Source organism: Diabrotica undecimpunctata, chromosome 6 (genome assembly GCF_040954645.1).
Source record: "Diabrotica undecimpunctata isolate CICGRU chromosome 6, icDiaUnde3, whole genome shotgun sequence".
NCBI classification, from domain to species: Eukaryota; Metazoa; Arthropoda; class Insecta; order Coleoptera; family Chrysomelidae; genus Diabrotica; species Diabrotica undecimpunctata.
The window spans coordinates 2,637,929-2,656,490 of record NC_092808.1 but is presented as its reverse complement, the minus strand read 5'-3'; the positions used below and the strand labels follow the sequence as shown (position 1 = coordinate 2,656,490).

Here is an 18,562-nt window from a genome sequence, read left to right as displayed (position 1 = left end):
AAAGGTTAATACACATTTAACAGTTACACAAATGGATTAATCTAGGGCTGCGGTAGCAGCAGGGATAGTAATAATATATGTACAGAATATTTCCGTTTCAAGAATGAATCTGTTAAATTTAAAAATACCTTTACAATGTAACTTTATTTAAAATATCTACAAGATCTGCACAGTAAAGATAGTTCAAACACTCCTGACCATGGAGCTGCGCGAAGGCGGAGTCAAATTCACGTAAAGGCAGAAAGGTTCTATTGTAAGTGAAATTATACGGTGCATAGTACAATGCGTTTCGCATGGAAGTGGGCACCAAACCAAATTTCGTCTACTGCGCCGTGGTCAGGAGTGCTTGCACTATCTCTACGAGGAAAATATTTTTTTAACTTTTTGTCTCATTTTATTTTCACAATTATCTTTTTTATATTTCTTGTAAAAATTCAAAGTAAAAGTTTGTGTTTTTCCTATAAGAATCTTCAATACACCACTAGATACTTATATAACTACAATAAAATGACGTTGGTGATATTAATAATAAAGGTAACACCAAAACCTCCATTGCGGTGTTAAGTTTCTAAGATTTACGAGTAATTTCCAAATTATTCCTTCCGTTAGACAGGTAACCCGATGGGCCCTGGTGCTACCGCAGGAAGGATAACAATTACCAATGAATAGAAGGGTCCAATAATGGCTTATTACGAATTTGTCAGGATTAACTTTACAACAACACGAATTTAGGATAATGAAATGGGAAGACATCAAAGTAGACAGAGACAGCGAGATGCTACACTAGGAATTTTCTATAAATAGGCCAGTTCCTTAACATAGTTATTTGCCGCCGATATTATTAAAAGAATCTCATAATGTAATGTTAAAATACTATAACTGTTTACGTATACTATTAAAGTAAAACTAATATGTATCGAAAATTATAAAATTAATAATATACAATATATTTGCAAAATTATTACTAACATTCAATAATATTTTCAACGCTGGTGCTGAAAGAGAAAACGTTAATTGATTAATTAAAAATTCTCTGTATTGGACCCAAAAAAATCGACAATAAACAGTTAATTTTGATCAGATAAAAGGCATATATCGAGCACAGTTTAATTAAATCTTGCCCAAGTACTTTCGATCCCCCCTATTGGGAAAATGGGATTTAATTTTGTGACGATTGAACTTTTCTCTCTCTTCCATTAGCATGTACTACGGTAAGAGGGGAGCCTCACTCATCAACAATTGGGCTTTTTCTTTTTAAAGAAATGTTCCTAAGAAAACTGAGTACTTTCAAATCGTAAATGGGAACTAATTATTTGCATTATGGTTATCAAATATTTGTCTGGATACCTCGGATGCTTGCCATTATCTAATCTTATTTTTTATCTCTTGAAGCTTTGATGGTATGGATTTCCGTTTATTGTTCCAGTTATCGAACAAGAGTTGTATGGAGTAGCTGCTTTTTAGAACCATACTTAGAGATTGCGATGATATGGGGATACTGTTATCGTATACAGATATTTATCTAAATTCGCTTTCTACAATATAATAACAACGACTTTATTCCAGATATTTGGAAATGATTTTTGTCACCAAATATTAAAAATTTGACGTAGAAACTCGTTTTCAACTATGGGAAGTGTTTTAATAAATTGTATTGGTACGTCGTCTGAACCTGGTGAAATGTCTTATATGCTATTGTGTGCCTGAAGCTTCCCATAACTAAAAGGTGTTTTGATAGGATTGAATTCGTTGGAAATTGTAGTAGGATTTGCTTCCTTCTGTTGTTTGTAGGTTAGGAACTCGTTACTTTAATTTTGGCTGGCTGAAAATTTTTGATAGATCTCAGTTAGTTCATTTGCTATATATATATATATATATATATATATATATATATATATATATATATATATATATATATATATATATTATGCTGTTATATAGTTTTATATTTTTCATTTTTATTTTTTAAAAACCTTTATTTTCTTCATCCTCAACTGTTTACTTTTATTTATGAATATTATAAATATGTATTAACCCTTGGCATACATTGATTTATTAGTGAAATGTAAGGCCTGTTGGGTGTAGATTTAATGTGACGTATGGGTATTCGAATCTCCTTAGCACATGAAATTTTGATGACTGATTTAATAATTCAAATAAAAGGCACATTTTTTCGAGAATCAAACCATTTACTATAAATCTATATTTTGTTTTTCGAATGACCCTTAAAAAATTGTACTCTTTTGTGTAAATCATTTTAGATCAAACTAAAAATTGCTTTCTTCTTCTTCTTCTTTATGTGCCGTCTTCTACCGAAGGTTGATGAACCCATTAAACGATAGGTTTCTTTGTTTTGTGCCGCATGTATTATGTTCGCGGCTTCTGGTATTTGAAACCATTCTCTCAAATTTCTCAGCCAGGATTTCTTCTTTCTACCCAAACCTCTTCTACCTTCAATCTTGCCTTCCACGATAAACTGTAGCAGACTGTACTTATCATTACGGAACACATGGCCCAGGTATGACGCTTTCCTCCTTTTAACAGTTGTTAACAATTCCATCTCTTTACACATTCGTCTTAATACCTCTGTGTTGGTCACTCTGTCTGTCCAAGGTATTCTCAGTATGCGTCGATACAGCCACATTTCTAGAGCCGCTAACTTCTTTATAGTTGCTGCTGTTAACGTCCACCCTTCAACTTCGTAAAGTAGCGTAGAGAGTACGTAGCATTTCGTGGCGCGCCATCGGAGGTTAACGCTTAGGTGGCGGTTGCTTAAGAGCTTTCTCATTTTGATGAATTTGGATCTTGCTATTTCAATTCGGATCTTAATCTCTACATCTGGGTCCCACTTATCATTTACTGTATATCCCAGATATTTAAATCGGTGTATTCTTTCAATACGTTCGGCTTCAATATTCAGGTCGATATGTTGAATGTTCTTTTTACTGATTACCATAAATTTAGTTTTCTTTCTATTGATCTTCAGTCCAAATTGGTTGTCAATTGTATTTACTCTATTTAGCATCATCTGTAAATCTTCGATATTATCGGCCAGTATAACAGTATCATCTGCATATCAAAAATTACTTATTGGTACGCCATTAATCTTGATGCCCTCGTTGTACTCTTCCAGTGCCTCTAGAAATATTTGTTTCGTGTACAGGTTGAAAAGCAGTGGCGAAAGAATACAGCCCTGTCTAACCCCTCTCGAAATGGTTACGTTTTCACTCACCATATGTCCATTCTTCATGTGGGCTGTTTGATTCCAATATAGATTTTTTATAATCTGGATGTCTTTAGTGTCAAGTCCTGTAAGATGTAATAGTTCTATGAGTTTGTCATGTTTGATAGTATCGAATGCTTTCTCATAGTCAATAAAACAGGCGTAAACATCTTTCTGTTGATCCAGACATTTTTGAATCAAGACTTGTATTGCAAAGAGCGGCTCTCGAGTTCCAAAACCGCATCTAAAACCGAACTGTGTTTTACTTATGCTGTGTTCTAATTTTGCTCGTATTCTGGAATGAATAATACGCAAGAATACTTTAAGGGTGTGACTCATTAAACTTATAAGGCGATATTCACTACACGTCTTAGAATTCGATTTCTTGGGAAGGGGCACACATGTAGATTTCAACCAGTCCGAATTTGACCAGTATCGTATATCTTATTACACAGTTCTAATACTACATTCCGGTTGTTCTCGTTAAAAACTTTTAAAAATTCGACTGGTATTTCATTGCATCCTGTTACTTTCCCATCTTTCGTTTGATCTATAGCTTTTATCACCTCACTTTTCAATATTTTTGGTCCATTCAGATCAAGAGTGTTCGTAGGAATATGACGATAATCCGTAAACAAATCTTTTATGTAATTTGCCCAAGTCTGTAACTGTTCTTCTTTATCTACAATAAGTTTGTTGTTCTCATCTATTAACCTACCAAACTTTGAATTGTGAATTGCTTTCACTTTGTAGAAATGGAATAAAAACCAAATTTCGTCAATCAAACAAGACGTTATTAAAGTGTTAAAATTATAGATGATCTTTTGTAAATAAAAATTACCCATGAAAGACTCATTTTCCTTAAATTATATTTCTAGAACATGCAAAATGCATCGTCGGTAACATGTCTTCTCTGCTTTTCAATTAAATTGACCGATCTACTACAAACGTCTTAAGAATTCTAGACAGAAAGCGTCGAATGCAAATCGAATAAGTGCGCCTTTGATGGAGGAAGTAGGTTACTTCATGTATGCTTTCAGAATTGTAGTAAATGGATCTCTTTAAATGCACATCAAACACTACTCTTTCAACTGCTAATTTAGGTAGACGTCATTCTAGTAGATGTTTGCGTTTGCTATATTAGTAGATGCAGGCAAATAAGTCGACGTGGAAGGAGCCTTTAAGGTAATTTGAGAGATTTTGCTACTTTAAGTTCGAATTTTTTCTACTTTATACATAAAATATTATTTTTATCGGTATATATGTGTCAGTCTTATTTGAACAGCATTGAATATAGGCCTTTTTTTATTTCGTTCTTGACTTATTTTTCATCATGCTTTCTTTCATCTCATTTCCATTTAATTGGTTTTTCATTTGTATTCTTAATACAAAAGTTGTGTTCTAGCTAATTTATTATCATTACGTTTATAATAGGTTTTTGATGTATAAAAAAGGTGGTGATTAACTTTTTACAGCAATCCATAAACTAATAGTAGTTATATGGCAGAATGAATTAGTACCAGAAGAGTGGCCAAAGGAATAATATGTCCGTTGCATAAAAAGGGAGATCAACTGGAGTGTAAGAATTATAACGGAATTACTCTGTTAGCATCTGCGTATAAAATCTTATTATCTTGGCAATATATTGCTACTACTACTACTACTTGTCGGTTTATAACGTTCTCCGCCGTTTTCCGACTTCCAATCGCCACTTAGACCGGTTGTTCCATAGATCTTCTTCTATGGCTCTCTCTCTCAGTTCTTTATTTATTCCTTCGCTCCAACTTTTTCTCGGTCTACCTCGTTTTCAACGAATCAATGTGGATTTAGAAGAGGGCGCAGCACAGTAGATCAAATTTTCCTACTGCGCGAAATACAAGCAGAAAGCTACGAATATGGGAAACCTACAATGGCCCTATTAATCGACTTTAAACAAGCGTTCGATAGGATAAAGCGCAAAGAAATATACAAAGCACTACGTGAAATGGGAATTAGTGAAAAACTGATAAGAATGGTAAAAGTGACACTCCGAAAAACAGAGAATAGGGTTAAAATAAATGGCGAAGAAACAGATAAGTTTGAGGTTAGTGAGGGGGTGCGACAAGGAGACCCACTGTCATCGCTGTTGTTCAGTATCGTCCTCGAAGTTACCATCAGAGAAGCTGGAATCAACAGGTCAGGACTTATATATCAAAGAAAACACCAATGCTTAGCATTCGCTGACGACATTGTAGTGATAGCCAGAAGTAAGCAAGAATTAAAAGAAATAATAAAAAGATTAGAAATGAAAGCGAGAAAGAAAGGGATGTACATTAATGAAGAAAAGACCAAATATATGGAATGGACAAAAAGAGATTACCTACAAGAACAATATCTGACAGTAATAACAGATGAAAAAACATATAAATTCGAAGAAGTAGAAATATTCCAGTATTTAGGAGCGACATTCACGAGAAGACCAAATATGAAAGAAGAAATCCAAGCGAGAATTATGGCCGGTAACCATTGTATTTTTGCACTAAACAATTTATTAAGAAGCAAAAACATATCTAGAAGGGCTAAGATAAGAATATATAAGACAGTAATAAGACCTATTGTATTATATGCCAGTGAAACATGGACAATGAACAAATCCGAGCAAGTCTTGCTGCAAGTCTGGGAAAAAAAAGTCCTCAGGAAAATATTTGGAGGTAAATTGTGGAATGGTATATGGATAAAAAGACCAAATATGGAATTAGAGGAGATGTATGGAGAGCCGAATATCGTAGGGATCATAAAGTCACAAAGACTGAGATGGTTGGGACACATCCAAAGGATGGAAAACACGAGACTGCCAAAAAGAATGCTAATGGGAGAAATAGGAGGGAAAAGGAAGAAAGGCAGACCGAAAAACAGGTGGAAGAAGGATGTTGAAAAAGACATAGAAAAACTTAAAATACCAAACTGGAAAAATAAAGCAACAAACAGAAAAGAATGGAAAAGAATAGTAACCCAAGCCATGGGCCTTCTAGGCCTGGAGAGCTAAATTATATATACCTCGTTTTCTCTTTCCTTCTGGTTGCCACTTTAGTATTTCTTTTGGCATTCGCTGTTCGTCCATTCTTTGTATGTGGCCGAATCAGATAAGTTGTTTTGTTGTTAGGTCATCTGTGATTGTTCGTTTGATTCCCATTATTTCTCTAATGCGTTCGTTGGTAATCTTTTCTCTTCTAGATCTTCCTGCGGCTCTTCTCCAAAAATCCATTTCCGTCCCTTTCAGCGTTGACAGTGTTCTTTCTTTCAGTGGCCATACTTCACAGCTGTATAAAGTGATACTTTTTACTATAGTCTCATATATCCTCTTTTTATTTTCTTTGCTGATGGATTGGTCCCATAAAATGGTGTTTAACATTGTAATGGCTTTTCTCCCTGACGTATTTCTCTCTCTTATGGCTTTGTCTAATGTTCCATCTTGTGAAATAGTGATACTTAGGTATTTGTAGTCACAGCAGTGCTTTATCGTAGTGTTATCGTCTAATATGAGATCTTTTTGTTCTGCTCCAATGCAATATATTGATTAAAAGACTTAAACATTTTACAAAGGATATTGTTGGTCAGTATCAATGCAGATTTACTGCTGGAAAGTCCATTACACATCAAAACCATCTCTTCGATGACTTCAAAGCAGCCTATGGATAGTTTGGAAAGAACTGCATTATATAATGCAATGATAGACTTTGGGGTCCCATCTAAGTTAGTTTAGTTGACACAACTAACAATGCTAAATATAAGCTCATGTGTTAGAATTGAAGGAGAAAACTCTTTGTTCTTTGACCTTAAGAATGGGGGGGACGTACTGGCGTGTCTCCTCTTTAATATTGCCTTAATAAAGGTAGCCAGACAATTAAATATTAGAATGAATGAAACTATTTTTAATAGAGCGGCGCAAATTCTCGCATTCCCTGACGATATATTTGTAGTAGGAAGAAGTATGAGAAATATGGTGCAGTATTTTACAAGGCTTGCGTACGCGGCAAGTGAATTAGGACTTGTGGTAAACTATGAAAAAACAAATATATGTTGGTTTCTAAAAACCCCCGAAATATCCAACAGAGAATTCAAATTAACAACCATACCTGTTGACAACCGTATTATGTCAAAGAATTCACATATCTTGGATCGCTAGTAAACGCAAAAAACACGACAAGGAAAGAAATAAAAAGACGCATAGCAATAGCAAACAGAAGTATTTACGCTCGCCAGAAACATTTAAAAAATAAAATTATAAAATGTGCGGTAATTCTCAATATATACAAGACCTTAATAAGATCGGTTTTTTATATATGGGGCTGAAAAGTGGACGTTTCAGCCTTTCCTTCTTCTTGGTGTTTTGAGAGAAAATTTCTTTGAAATATTTTTGGGGCCGTAAATAAAAATGGGCTGTGGCATTGAAGATAAAACTTTGAACTATATCAGTTATACACCGATCCAAAAATTGTGAGATTCGTTAAAGTGTAGAGACTTAGATGGGCTGGACACATTGCTAGAATGTCAGATCACTAATACACGAAGAGATTAACATTTTCAAAACCAAAGGGCACAAGAAGTAGAGGACGACCACAAAGGAGTTGGATTGATGATGTGGAAGAAGATCTACAGATTCTAAGGGTCAGTAGATGGAGGAAACAGGTATCCACAGGAGTGACGATGAAAAATCTCAAAAGGAAGAGATAGGAGTGTTCCGAGTAGCAAAGCAAATAAAACAGGGTACCAAAGAAAATGTGTATTTACTAAAAACGACTATGAAGAAGCACTAAGATTAATAAGAGCGTCATAAAAAATATAAATGTAGACAAATTGGGATATTTGGTGGTATCATCATAATTATTTTTTCGAGAATTTGCTTATTGAAATAATCTAGTAAATTGTTAATTTTTCTGGAGTAAATCCGGTCTGGTATTTTCCAACTATACCAACTATGTAGCCTTTCGTAGAGAATATTTGCTAGTATTTTGTAAGCAGTTGTTACCGGGGTTATACCTCTGTAGTTGTCACAGTGGAGCTGATAGCCCTTTTATATAACGGGCACATTACGCCCTAAGACCATTCACAGGACATGATCTTGTGCTTGTAGCAGGGCGTCGTCACCATTCTTGTAGAGCTCACGACAAATTTGATTAGTGTCTGGTGCTTAATTGTTTTCAAGCTTTTTAATGGCTTGAGGCAGTATTTACTTAGATTTTTTTCGCCATCCTTACAGATCCCTATTCTTGGTTTAAATTCTTTACTCATTTTGTTAGCATTTCTGTAGAAATTTCGAATTTCGTTAAGATTTCTTAGCCGTTCTATATTTTCTAACTGCTTTTCTTTAAATCCCTTTTTTTTCTTTTATGTAAACATTTTTTCCCTTCTTAGGGTCCGGTTTTCCTTCTTTCTTGTACATCTAGCTTTATGTGTTTTCAGGTATGCTCTATTTTTGTTATCTATTGCTTCTTAGCACTCGTCGTCAAACCGTTCGTTTTGTTTAACTGGTTTGGTTTTTCCCAATATTTCCGATGCCTTCTTAGTTTTTACATTTTGTCTACAATTCCTCCACATTTTCCACCGCTTCCAGGCTCTCTATTACCTCATTCATTTGTCCAGTATACTCCATCGCAACGGTTTCAATACGCAGATTATCAAAATTAATCCTGTCTTGTTTTATATATTTATAATTCTTTAGGTTTGATATTTTTCCCCTGATTTTTGCCATTACAACAAGTGGTCACTATATATGTTTGGACCTCGGTAGCTTCTGACATTCATGAGGCCGAAAGAATGCCTTTTACTTTAGCAGAAAACGCTTTATAATATTGGAGATTATTATCATTCGTATGCGTCTGTGTAAAATTGAATCGCACGGTTTAAAATGGGAAAATTTTAGATTAAATATGACGGCGGATTAGGAAAGCTACTTTCTATATCTGCATCCGTAAATATGCATATAGTTCATGGCATGATTATATCAAATCGTTAGATTGTGATGAAACTAATATTTGAGGCAGTAAGTATTTTATATGAATAAATAGTTGTTGTTTAATTAAATATAAACTTCAAAGTGTCTGAATGTCATCCAGAAGCGTGGAAAACTAGAAGCATTGAGTTCGATCCGTGATCAATTTGAAAAATATGCAAACTTATTAAGCAAAGTTGTTACTATGAATAAAACTGGGATAAATTTCTAAAACGATAGAATGGAGAATATTGTTGAATTGTATTGTGAATAAGTCTAAGCAAACTAGTGTTCAAATGGAAAAAAAGTGTGTGGAAAAATTTGAAAAGGACTAATATCGTAATTGATGTTCTGGATAAAAGTAGGATAATAATTGAAAATTACTATTCAACGCTACTGATCACTTTACCAGGAAAATTATTGAGAAAAGATGCTAAAACTGAAAGTGAATCTGAGATTACTACTAAAGAACTTTTAAAAGTAGAATGGGGGCAACAGTTTTCACATTTAATACAGAGAAGCATCTTGGAAGTGTTTCCAAGTGCTTGCCAAGTGTTTGAATACTGACATATTATGACCAAAGCTTTGTTCTAAACTAAAAGGAAATATTTCAAGATCTTTTTCCTTATTTGCAAATGTTCATCATACCTTGGCTGTACTATGTATTGTCGTTGAAAATTAGTAAAGTAACTATCAATTATTGATACTGAATTTTTGATTCATATGAATTTGGTTGTTCTGGAGATGAGAACATATCCACACTGTAGTGGAGGTTAACTCACAATCTTTCAGTCAGTCAAAAATTAGTGCACTCTGAATTAAATAGATGCAAACATAATGCAATGATATATTCTGCCCTTTTTTATTAAAAGGCGCCTCATATTTTCATAACATATCAAATAATGTGCAAAGAATGCGGGCATTCTAGATATTTTATGCAAATATCAGGCCCATTTAGTGCACTTTAAAGAAAAGTAATTTTTAACTTCTAGGCGTCCAAGATCTGATTATCTAGATAAACAAAATAATGTTATAATATATTATAACCAATAAAAATATTACCTAAGTGACTTTTTTTTAACATTACATTATGGAATGATGTTCATACTACTACTGTATTTGTAATTAAAAACGGTAACAACCCTCTGCGCCACCTCTGTCTTGGGATAGTACAAACAATACACAACAAAGGGAGAAAAATAGACGATTATACAAATGGGATCGGTAGTGGTAATATGTTTATATGAACTTATTGCTGTCAATTATCATTTAGTATTTACATTTTTGTTGATATAGGGTATAAGTTATACATATTTTATGAGCTCAATCGATTACTTTTGTTTACGTATTGTGTTGATTTATTGCCTATAAAATTATGAATTTTAAATACACCTTTATGATAAAATTTATCTATTTTTTAATAGAACTAGTAATTGCTATTATACAGTGTTAAACAAAAATAATAGCACAAAGTTGCTGTTCTTGTTTTTTTACCATAATTTTTCCTCTGTTAAGTATGTAAAAACAGTAATGGATTCGACCGTTACTTGATAGAAATTTATTTTATACAACAATAGGACACTGAAAACTTGGTTTCCAAAACTTCCATTAAATTTATTATAATATCTTATCAGTAGAGCTGTTTCGGCAGATTGCCTTTCTCAAGTGATCTGTTTCTGGTATGTGTTTACATACCAGAAACAGATCACTTGAATAAAACACAACACTTTATAGTCTTTAACTGAATAGGTTGAGGAGGGAAGAACTGTTTGTCCTAAGTTGGTCATTCCGAAATATGTCTGTATTTTTTAATTTGTTAATTTCCATAGATTCTAATAAAGAGAGCTTGAGGCCTTTATTTTAAATGTGAAATTAAAAATTAAAAATGTGAAATTAAATTTTAAAAGAATTTGAAATTCGTCATTAAAAAAATGATTATAATCTAGAAGGTGAAGTGCATATGCAGAATCTGTTTTTCTATGATTGAAAGCCCTTTTATGTTCTGCTGTACGTTTGGTAAAATTTCTACCAGTTTGACCGATGTAAGTTTTTATACAAACTTAAATGTGGCAATTACCTAAAAATTTACATCGGTCAAACTGGTAAAACTTTTAACAAAGGTATAGCAAAACATGAAAGGGCTTTCAATAATAGAAAAACAGATTCTACATACGCACTTCAACTTCTGGATCATAATCATTCTTTTAATGACGAATTTCAAATTATTCGCATCCAACATAAAGCTATCTTTATCAGAATCTATGGAAATTGACAAATTAAAAAAAATGCATACATAATTATGAATGAACAACTTGAGACAAATAGTTCTCGCCTCCTCAACCTATTCAGTTAAAGACTATACAGTGTAAGCACATACCAAAAACAGATCACTTAGAAAGTCACTCTGCCGAATCAGCAGATAAAATATCTGTATAATTGGTCATTTTCCTTATTATTGTGTGTTTTTTATTTAAGACATTTTAAAGAAGCATTATAAATAAAAACTATTGTAAAAATGCAGCACGTATACTAATCGATGGAGCATATTATATATTAGAAAAAATAAATTCATATAAATATAAATATAAAGGAAAAGGAATATGAAATTAGTAGTAATTGCCGTAGATTTTCTAAAATCTAAATTTAATTTATGTATATTATTAACCGTGCATAGATATCTACTTTAAAAAGTAAAATAGAAGGAGTATTATTAAGCAAACAATAATCTTAGATTTGTCTACTAAGTAAATATATTTTACTAGAAAACAACAGTTCCCACCATAGTCCACTCGTCAGAGAGTTGACCACTAAAAATTATACGAACAAGCTAAATTTTTACAAGAATATTAATTTTCTGACCCCAAAAAAGTTGCAAAAAAGTTTACCACTTTTACCCCTGGGCTTCCTTCTCAAATTTCAATTATAAGTTGCGGCAACAACTATGAGGCATTTGAAATATGAATAAAAAACGAAGAATTTAATGTTTTCCATTACAAACTGTTGCACGTCACGGGAAATGCATCCAAAAAGACGGTTTTGGATGTAGTTTATAGCAGAAGTTTGATTCTTTTGAAAAACATACTTGTGTAATTAAAAAATAAAATGTTTTTTTCGAAATAAAGTATCGAATTTTTAACGTCGAGCTGATACAAATTTTATGACTGACATTCAAAAACGACGATCGCTTCAAGTGTTTATGAGAGAACAGTTCATTTTACACAAAAAGTGCAAATCAACATTTTTATTTAAAATTATCTCAGCTACATTTTTTATTTAAAACATTTTTTTCTGCAGCGTATAGATTCTTGGTAAATCGATTATTTTGCGTTCTTATCCCCCTACGAGTGGGGTTTTAGGAAGAAGCTTGGGGGTTAAAGTGGTAAACTGTTTTTCATCTTTTTTGGGGTCCCAAAATTAATATTCTCGGCAAAATTCAGCTTGTTAGTATGATTTTTGGGGGTCTACTCTCTGACGACTGGACTCGTTACTTAAATTACCAAAACCATAACAAATCTATAAATGCGATGCCAAACCTTCTACTAAATGTGTTGGATAAAAGAAAATTCAACCAGGGTGCGCCACCTAAACTCAGAAATAGCTAAGCAACTTAAAATAATGGAGTGGAACACCAGTGCCCTTCTACAACGCCAAAAAGAACTTCAAGTCGTTCTTGACAACGAAAAAAATTGATGTATGTCTCATAGCTGAAACACTAGTCACTAAGGAGACATACATACGATTCAATGAATATTAAGTGTATCATACAATTCACCGAGAAATTTGGGTCGAAGGAGGAAGCGCAATAATAATAAAACAAGGCCTATATCACCACCAAGAAATAGGTTGGCACATTTGTGCTAAGTGGATACTATAGCACAAAATATACGGAATGGGGATTAAGATTAATAACTGCAAAAGGTAGAGTACTACTTACTACTACTACTTGTCGGTTGATAACGTTCTCCGCCGTTTTCCGACTTCCAATCGCCACTTAGTCCGGTTGTTCCACAAGTCTTCTTCTATGGCCCTCTCTCTCTCAGTTCTTTATTTATTCCTTCGCTACAACTTTTTTTCGGTCTACCTCGTTTTCTCTTTCCTTCTGGTTGCCGTTTTAATATTTATTTTGGTATTCGTTGTTCATCCATTCTTTTTATGTGTACGAACCAGATAAGTCGTTTTGCTGTTAGGTGATCTGTGATTATTTGTTTGATTTCCATTATTTCTCTAATGTGTTCGTTGGTAATCCTTTCTCTTCTAGATCTTCCTGCGGCTCTTCTCCAAAAATCCATTTCTGTCCCTTTCAGCGTTGCCAGTGTATTTTCTTTCAGTGGCCATACCTCACAACTGTATATAGTGATACTTTTTACGAAGTCTCAATCTGATAGTCTCATATATCCTCTTTTTATTTTCTTTGCTGGTGGATTGGATAAAATGCTGTTTAAAATTGTGATGGATTTTCTCCCTGACATATTTCTCTCTCTCTTATGGCTTGGTCTAATGTTCCATCTTGTGAAATAGTGATACCTAGATATTTATAGTCACAGCAGTGCTTTATCGTGGTGTTAGCGTCTTATATGAGATCCTTTTGTTCTACTACAATGCACAGGTATTCGGTTTTCTTTTTATTTACTTCTAGACCCCATATGTTATACTCTTCAATTAATTTTCGTCTACAAAAATGAGCGTATATACCATAGTGTTGGTGAGCGGTATCCCCATTGTCCTGAATTTTTCTTTCCATCTTTTTAAAGTACTTTCGAGGTACATTTTAAATAAAGTGGGGGACAGACAACATCCTTGCTTTAATCTTTTTGATGTTATAAATCTTGTTGTTATTTGTGTCCCTGCTTTTATTTTTGTTATTGCTTGATTGTGTAGCACTTTGACTAGTTTTATTAATTCTATAATAATATTCGTGCTTTCCATTAATTGCCACAGCTTCTTTAGTAGAACGCTGTCGTAGACTTTCCGTATGTCGACAAATAATATATAAATCTCTTGATTCCGTGCCATCTTTTTTTCTATTATCTGGGTTAAGGAGAAAATGTGGTCAATACTGGATCGATCCGTATGAAATCCTGCTTGATCTTCTGCTTCATAATCTAAGTATTCTCTCTCGATTCGGTTCTTTAAAACCTTTCCATATATTCGATTCATAGGTCCGGTTACAGCTATTTCTCGGTAATTTTCACATGTTTATCACCCTTTTTATGTATAGTACTGAGGTATGATATCTTCCATTCCGTAGGGATTTCGCTTGTGTTTATAAATTCTTGAATTAGTTGTCGAAGATATTCGTACAATTTGTTCGTTCCGTACTTAAACAAATCTCCGGGTATATCTCCTGGTCCGGGTGCTTTGTTTCTTTTCAACTGTTTACATATATTTTTAATTTTCTCTGTTGTTAATCTAATTGGCGAGCCGACTATTGAAATTCTATCTTGGTTTTGATTTTTATGTTCTTGAAATTCGACTCTATTCTCTACCAAAAGTTCATTGAAATACTCTTCCCAGTCTTTAGGTTTATGCTCTGTGTTACTTCTTTATTCTTTTCTTTTCTCAATTTTTTTATCAGTTTCCAGCTTTCTGTGCTTCTAGTTCCTTCTAGATAAGTATTTATTCGTTGGCAGTTTCTTTCCCAAGACTCGTTCTTCTTCTTAGAGATTTTTCTTCGTACTTCTGCTTGTTTTTCTTTATATTTTATTTTGTCTTGTAATGATTTGGAGCTTAAATGATGTTGCTGCTTCGTTTAGTTTTTTATACGTTTTTGTATACGTTTTTTATACAGTTTTTTATATGTTCATATAACTGGTTGATATTCTTAGGGGCAGGAATTTGTAGCTTCTCATCCAATCTATTTTTGAGTAAGTCCTGGGGACTTTCTTCATCTAGGCTTTTGATGTATCTTCGTTCTTGTATCTTTTCTATCTTGTTTATGTCTATATGTGTTTCTCACTGTTGTCTTCGGATTGGGAAGTGTATTTTTAAACGTAATAAATAGTGAGTGCACTAATGAATAGTGAGCATTACTTAAGGTTTGTAAACCATTAAATTTTATTGCGAAATTCAGTGGAAAGCCAACCCACTGGCTGACTTATGTCAACAAAATACCAGACTTGATTGATTTTTAAATATTCAGGAACATAGTATCAAACTTTTTGAAAATAGAAGAGATATCGATATGAATTCAGATCATTCTCTCATCCTTCTAACAATCAGTGAAGAAGCGTTTCAAAAGAAGCTATCTCCTAGGTTAGTAAACAGAAAGATTAATTAGAAAAGCTTTAAACAAGAACTGGAAGCAATGATTAATCTTTCTGTTGATAGGACATGTCGGTATTGGTATGACCCAAGATAGAGGATTATAGAAAAAGGTATTTAGAGGCTAAGCCAATGATGATGATACATTTTTTGTGAAGAAGCGATACAAAAGAAGCAATTTTCTAGACTAGTTAACAGAAGGACTGATTAAAAAAGCTTTAAATAAGAACTGGAAGCAATGATTAATCTTTCTGTTAATAGGACATGTCAGTTTTGGTATGACCAAAGGTAGAAAATTATAGAAAAATGTAATTAGAGGCAAAGCCAATGATGATGATACATTTTTTGGATATAAAATATTTCCAAATGTTACAGACAACATTTTAAATGATTGTGTTCCTTTTAGGCGTCTTAAAACGAAAATTCAGCTTTTAATTAATAATTATCGTAAAATGGCACACACTGGATATCATTGTGATAACAAAACAAAAGATTCTGGTCTGATTATTACCGAGGAGTTCTCATATTTTTTTATTAAAAGGTGTGCTTTTAGCTACTTTATGCATCATTCATTAACAAAAATATGTACTAAATTGAAATTTATTTATAACAATTTGGGGTATGAAGTAGAAGTATATATATATATATCAAAATAACTGTGTTAAAATTTTAACTAATATTAAATATAATATAATTAATACAACTTTATTACAATTCGTTTTGTTAATTAAAGAAGTAAATTTAGACTTTTTTCACTTCACAATCAAGTCTTATAATTTATTTTGAAAAGGTTACAAAATATTCCAATTTTCGACAATTAATACTAATTTCATTGAACACAAATACATCTTATGTTATAAACATTTGCCTGAAAGGGAATCATGATATTGAGTTAAAACATAAAATGACGAAAACGACACTTACCAAGTCCGATACGAGCGGAATGGATTTTCTCCTAATCGGCCTAATGTCCGGCATGCTGTCAATGTTGCTGTAGAAAGGATTGTCTCCAGGATGGCTGAAATAAAAAAAAAATCAGTTTTATACGTCTCTTATATATAAGTTTAGGTAATATGGTCTATTTTTAAATGTAGATTAGATATTATTTTTGTCAGTATGAGCTATTGTAAATTTATTAAATGATCTCTTCTTATTTTTTTACATATACAGGGTGAGTCATGAGGAACTTTACATACTTCTACCATATATAGAGTCTCTCAGGGAGCATATCATGTAGCCACTAAAAAATGTCAACTCCTCTTCTTTATTAATTAACAGGGTGATTTGTGTAATTGACCATTTATTTCATTTTACTGTAGTGTTTATACGACTCATTTGATTTTTTTAATTTTTACATGATACAGTACACTACTATCAAGCATTCGACTGGTATTAGCTTAACTAAAAAATTCCAGGACTGGCTTTGGAAAAATTAATTTAGGGATTCGTATTAAATATTACACCCTGTATAAATTTTTTTAAAATGCAATAAGTGATTTTCAAACTACATAAATAGCCAATGAAAACGACATATGCGACAATGTTGTCGTACTTTTATTAAATTTTTAGTGAACGATCAAATCTTACCAAAAATAGATGCCAACCATAATGAAGTATCAAATTATAAGGTATTAATTTAAACAAATGTTATAAATTTCGAACATTTTAATTAAAATGAGTTCCTACAACATAATCTAATACGTAGAAAATTAACATCTTTACTGTCACTTTGTATTATCTCTATGATAGAATCAATTGTTTTTCAATTTTAAATTTTTACTCATAGATCGTATTGGGGCATTATTTTCGATAAATAATAAATTAAATTGATTAAAAAGTCAAACCTCTTGTATGTGTTAGTTTTTGTTGATTGTAAAGGATTAAAATTTTATGTCAAATAATAATACATTGCAACAACTGTACTAAATAAAAATAAATCTAAAAAAGTTTAAAATGAAGGTTGGCGTTGACCGTTTGACGTTTCTTGATATTTTATACCCATTGTCATTATTGTCATTATCAATTGTTATTTATGTGTTATTTATGTGTTATTTCTTCTGTCATATCTACGTTAAGTACATTGTGTTAGTTTTGGTAGAGCTTTTGTTACTTTCGTTCAAAATGCCACATCAGTTTTCGACCACAGAATATGCAGACATAATATTTGTTTATGGATTCTGTAATGGGAATGGTAGGGCTGCTAGTAGAGAATATCGCAGGAGATTTCCTAATCGTCGAACTCCCAGTCATCCAACATTTGGGTCAGTTTTTAATTATTTGCGAGAAAATGGCACTTTTCCTAGTGTAACAACAGAGCGACATGTAGATGAAGCGCAGGAAGATGACATTATGGACGCCGTTACTATGAACCCTACAATAAGCACTAGACAAGTAAGTCGAGAACTCAATGTTACTCAATCAAAAGTAAGTAGAGTCTTACAAAAAAATAATCTATATCCATATCACATTCAAATGGTTCAGCGACTACATGCTGGAGATGAGATCGATAGGTTGGAATTTTGTAGATGGATTAACAATAATCGACCAACGCTATACAGGACACTATTTACAGATGAAGCCCAATTTACCAGAGACGGGATAAATAATTCACAAAATTCACATGTGTGGGCAGAAGAAAATCCCCATGCTATTCGAAAACGTCGTTCTCAGTTAAGGTTTTCGGTTAACGTGTGGATTGGTGTCATAAATAACCAATTAGTAGGTCCTCACTTTTTTGATGGTCCTTTAACAGGGCAGGTCTATTTGAACTTTCTACAAAATATTTTGCCGAATTTGCTTGCCAACGCGAACGTTGCTATCCGAGGGATGTATTTTCAGCATGATGGGGCACCCCCACACTTTTTACTGGCAGTGAGACAATATCTCAATAATGTTTATGGCAACAGGTGGATAGGACGTGCAGGTCCTATTTCGTGGCCTTCAAGATCCCCTGATTTCAATCCCGTTGATTACCATATTTGGGGACGATTGAAGCAACTAGTTTACGCAGTGAATATTAATAACCGACAACAATTAATTGATAGAATTATACATTGTTGTAATACTATTAGAAACGATCCCTAGAGTAGCCGTAATTCAATACGTCA

The 18,562-nt window shown here is 33.0% G+C and overlaps 1 protein-coding gene across 1 annotated transcript in view; it reads right to left on the bottom strand.

The window, feature by feature from the left end:
• The window catches only part of unc-13, a 347,574-nt gene that overhangs the window by 234,344 nt on the left and 94,668 nt on the right, over nucleotides 1–18,562 (bottom strand). The window contains exon 3 of the mRNA XM_072534612.1: nucleotides 16,380–16,473. Coding sequence (XP_072390713.1) covers nucleotides 16,380–16,473 — 94 coding nt within the window. The remainder of the gene's footprint in view (nucleotides 1–16,379; nucleotides 16,474–18,562) is intronic.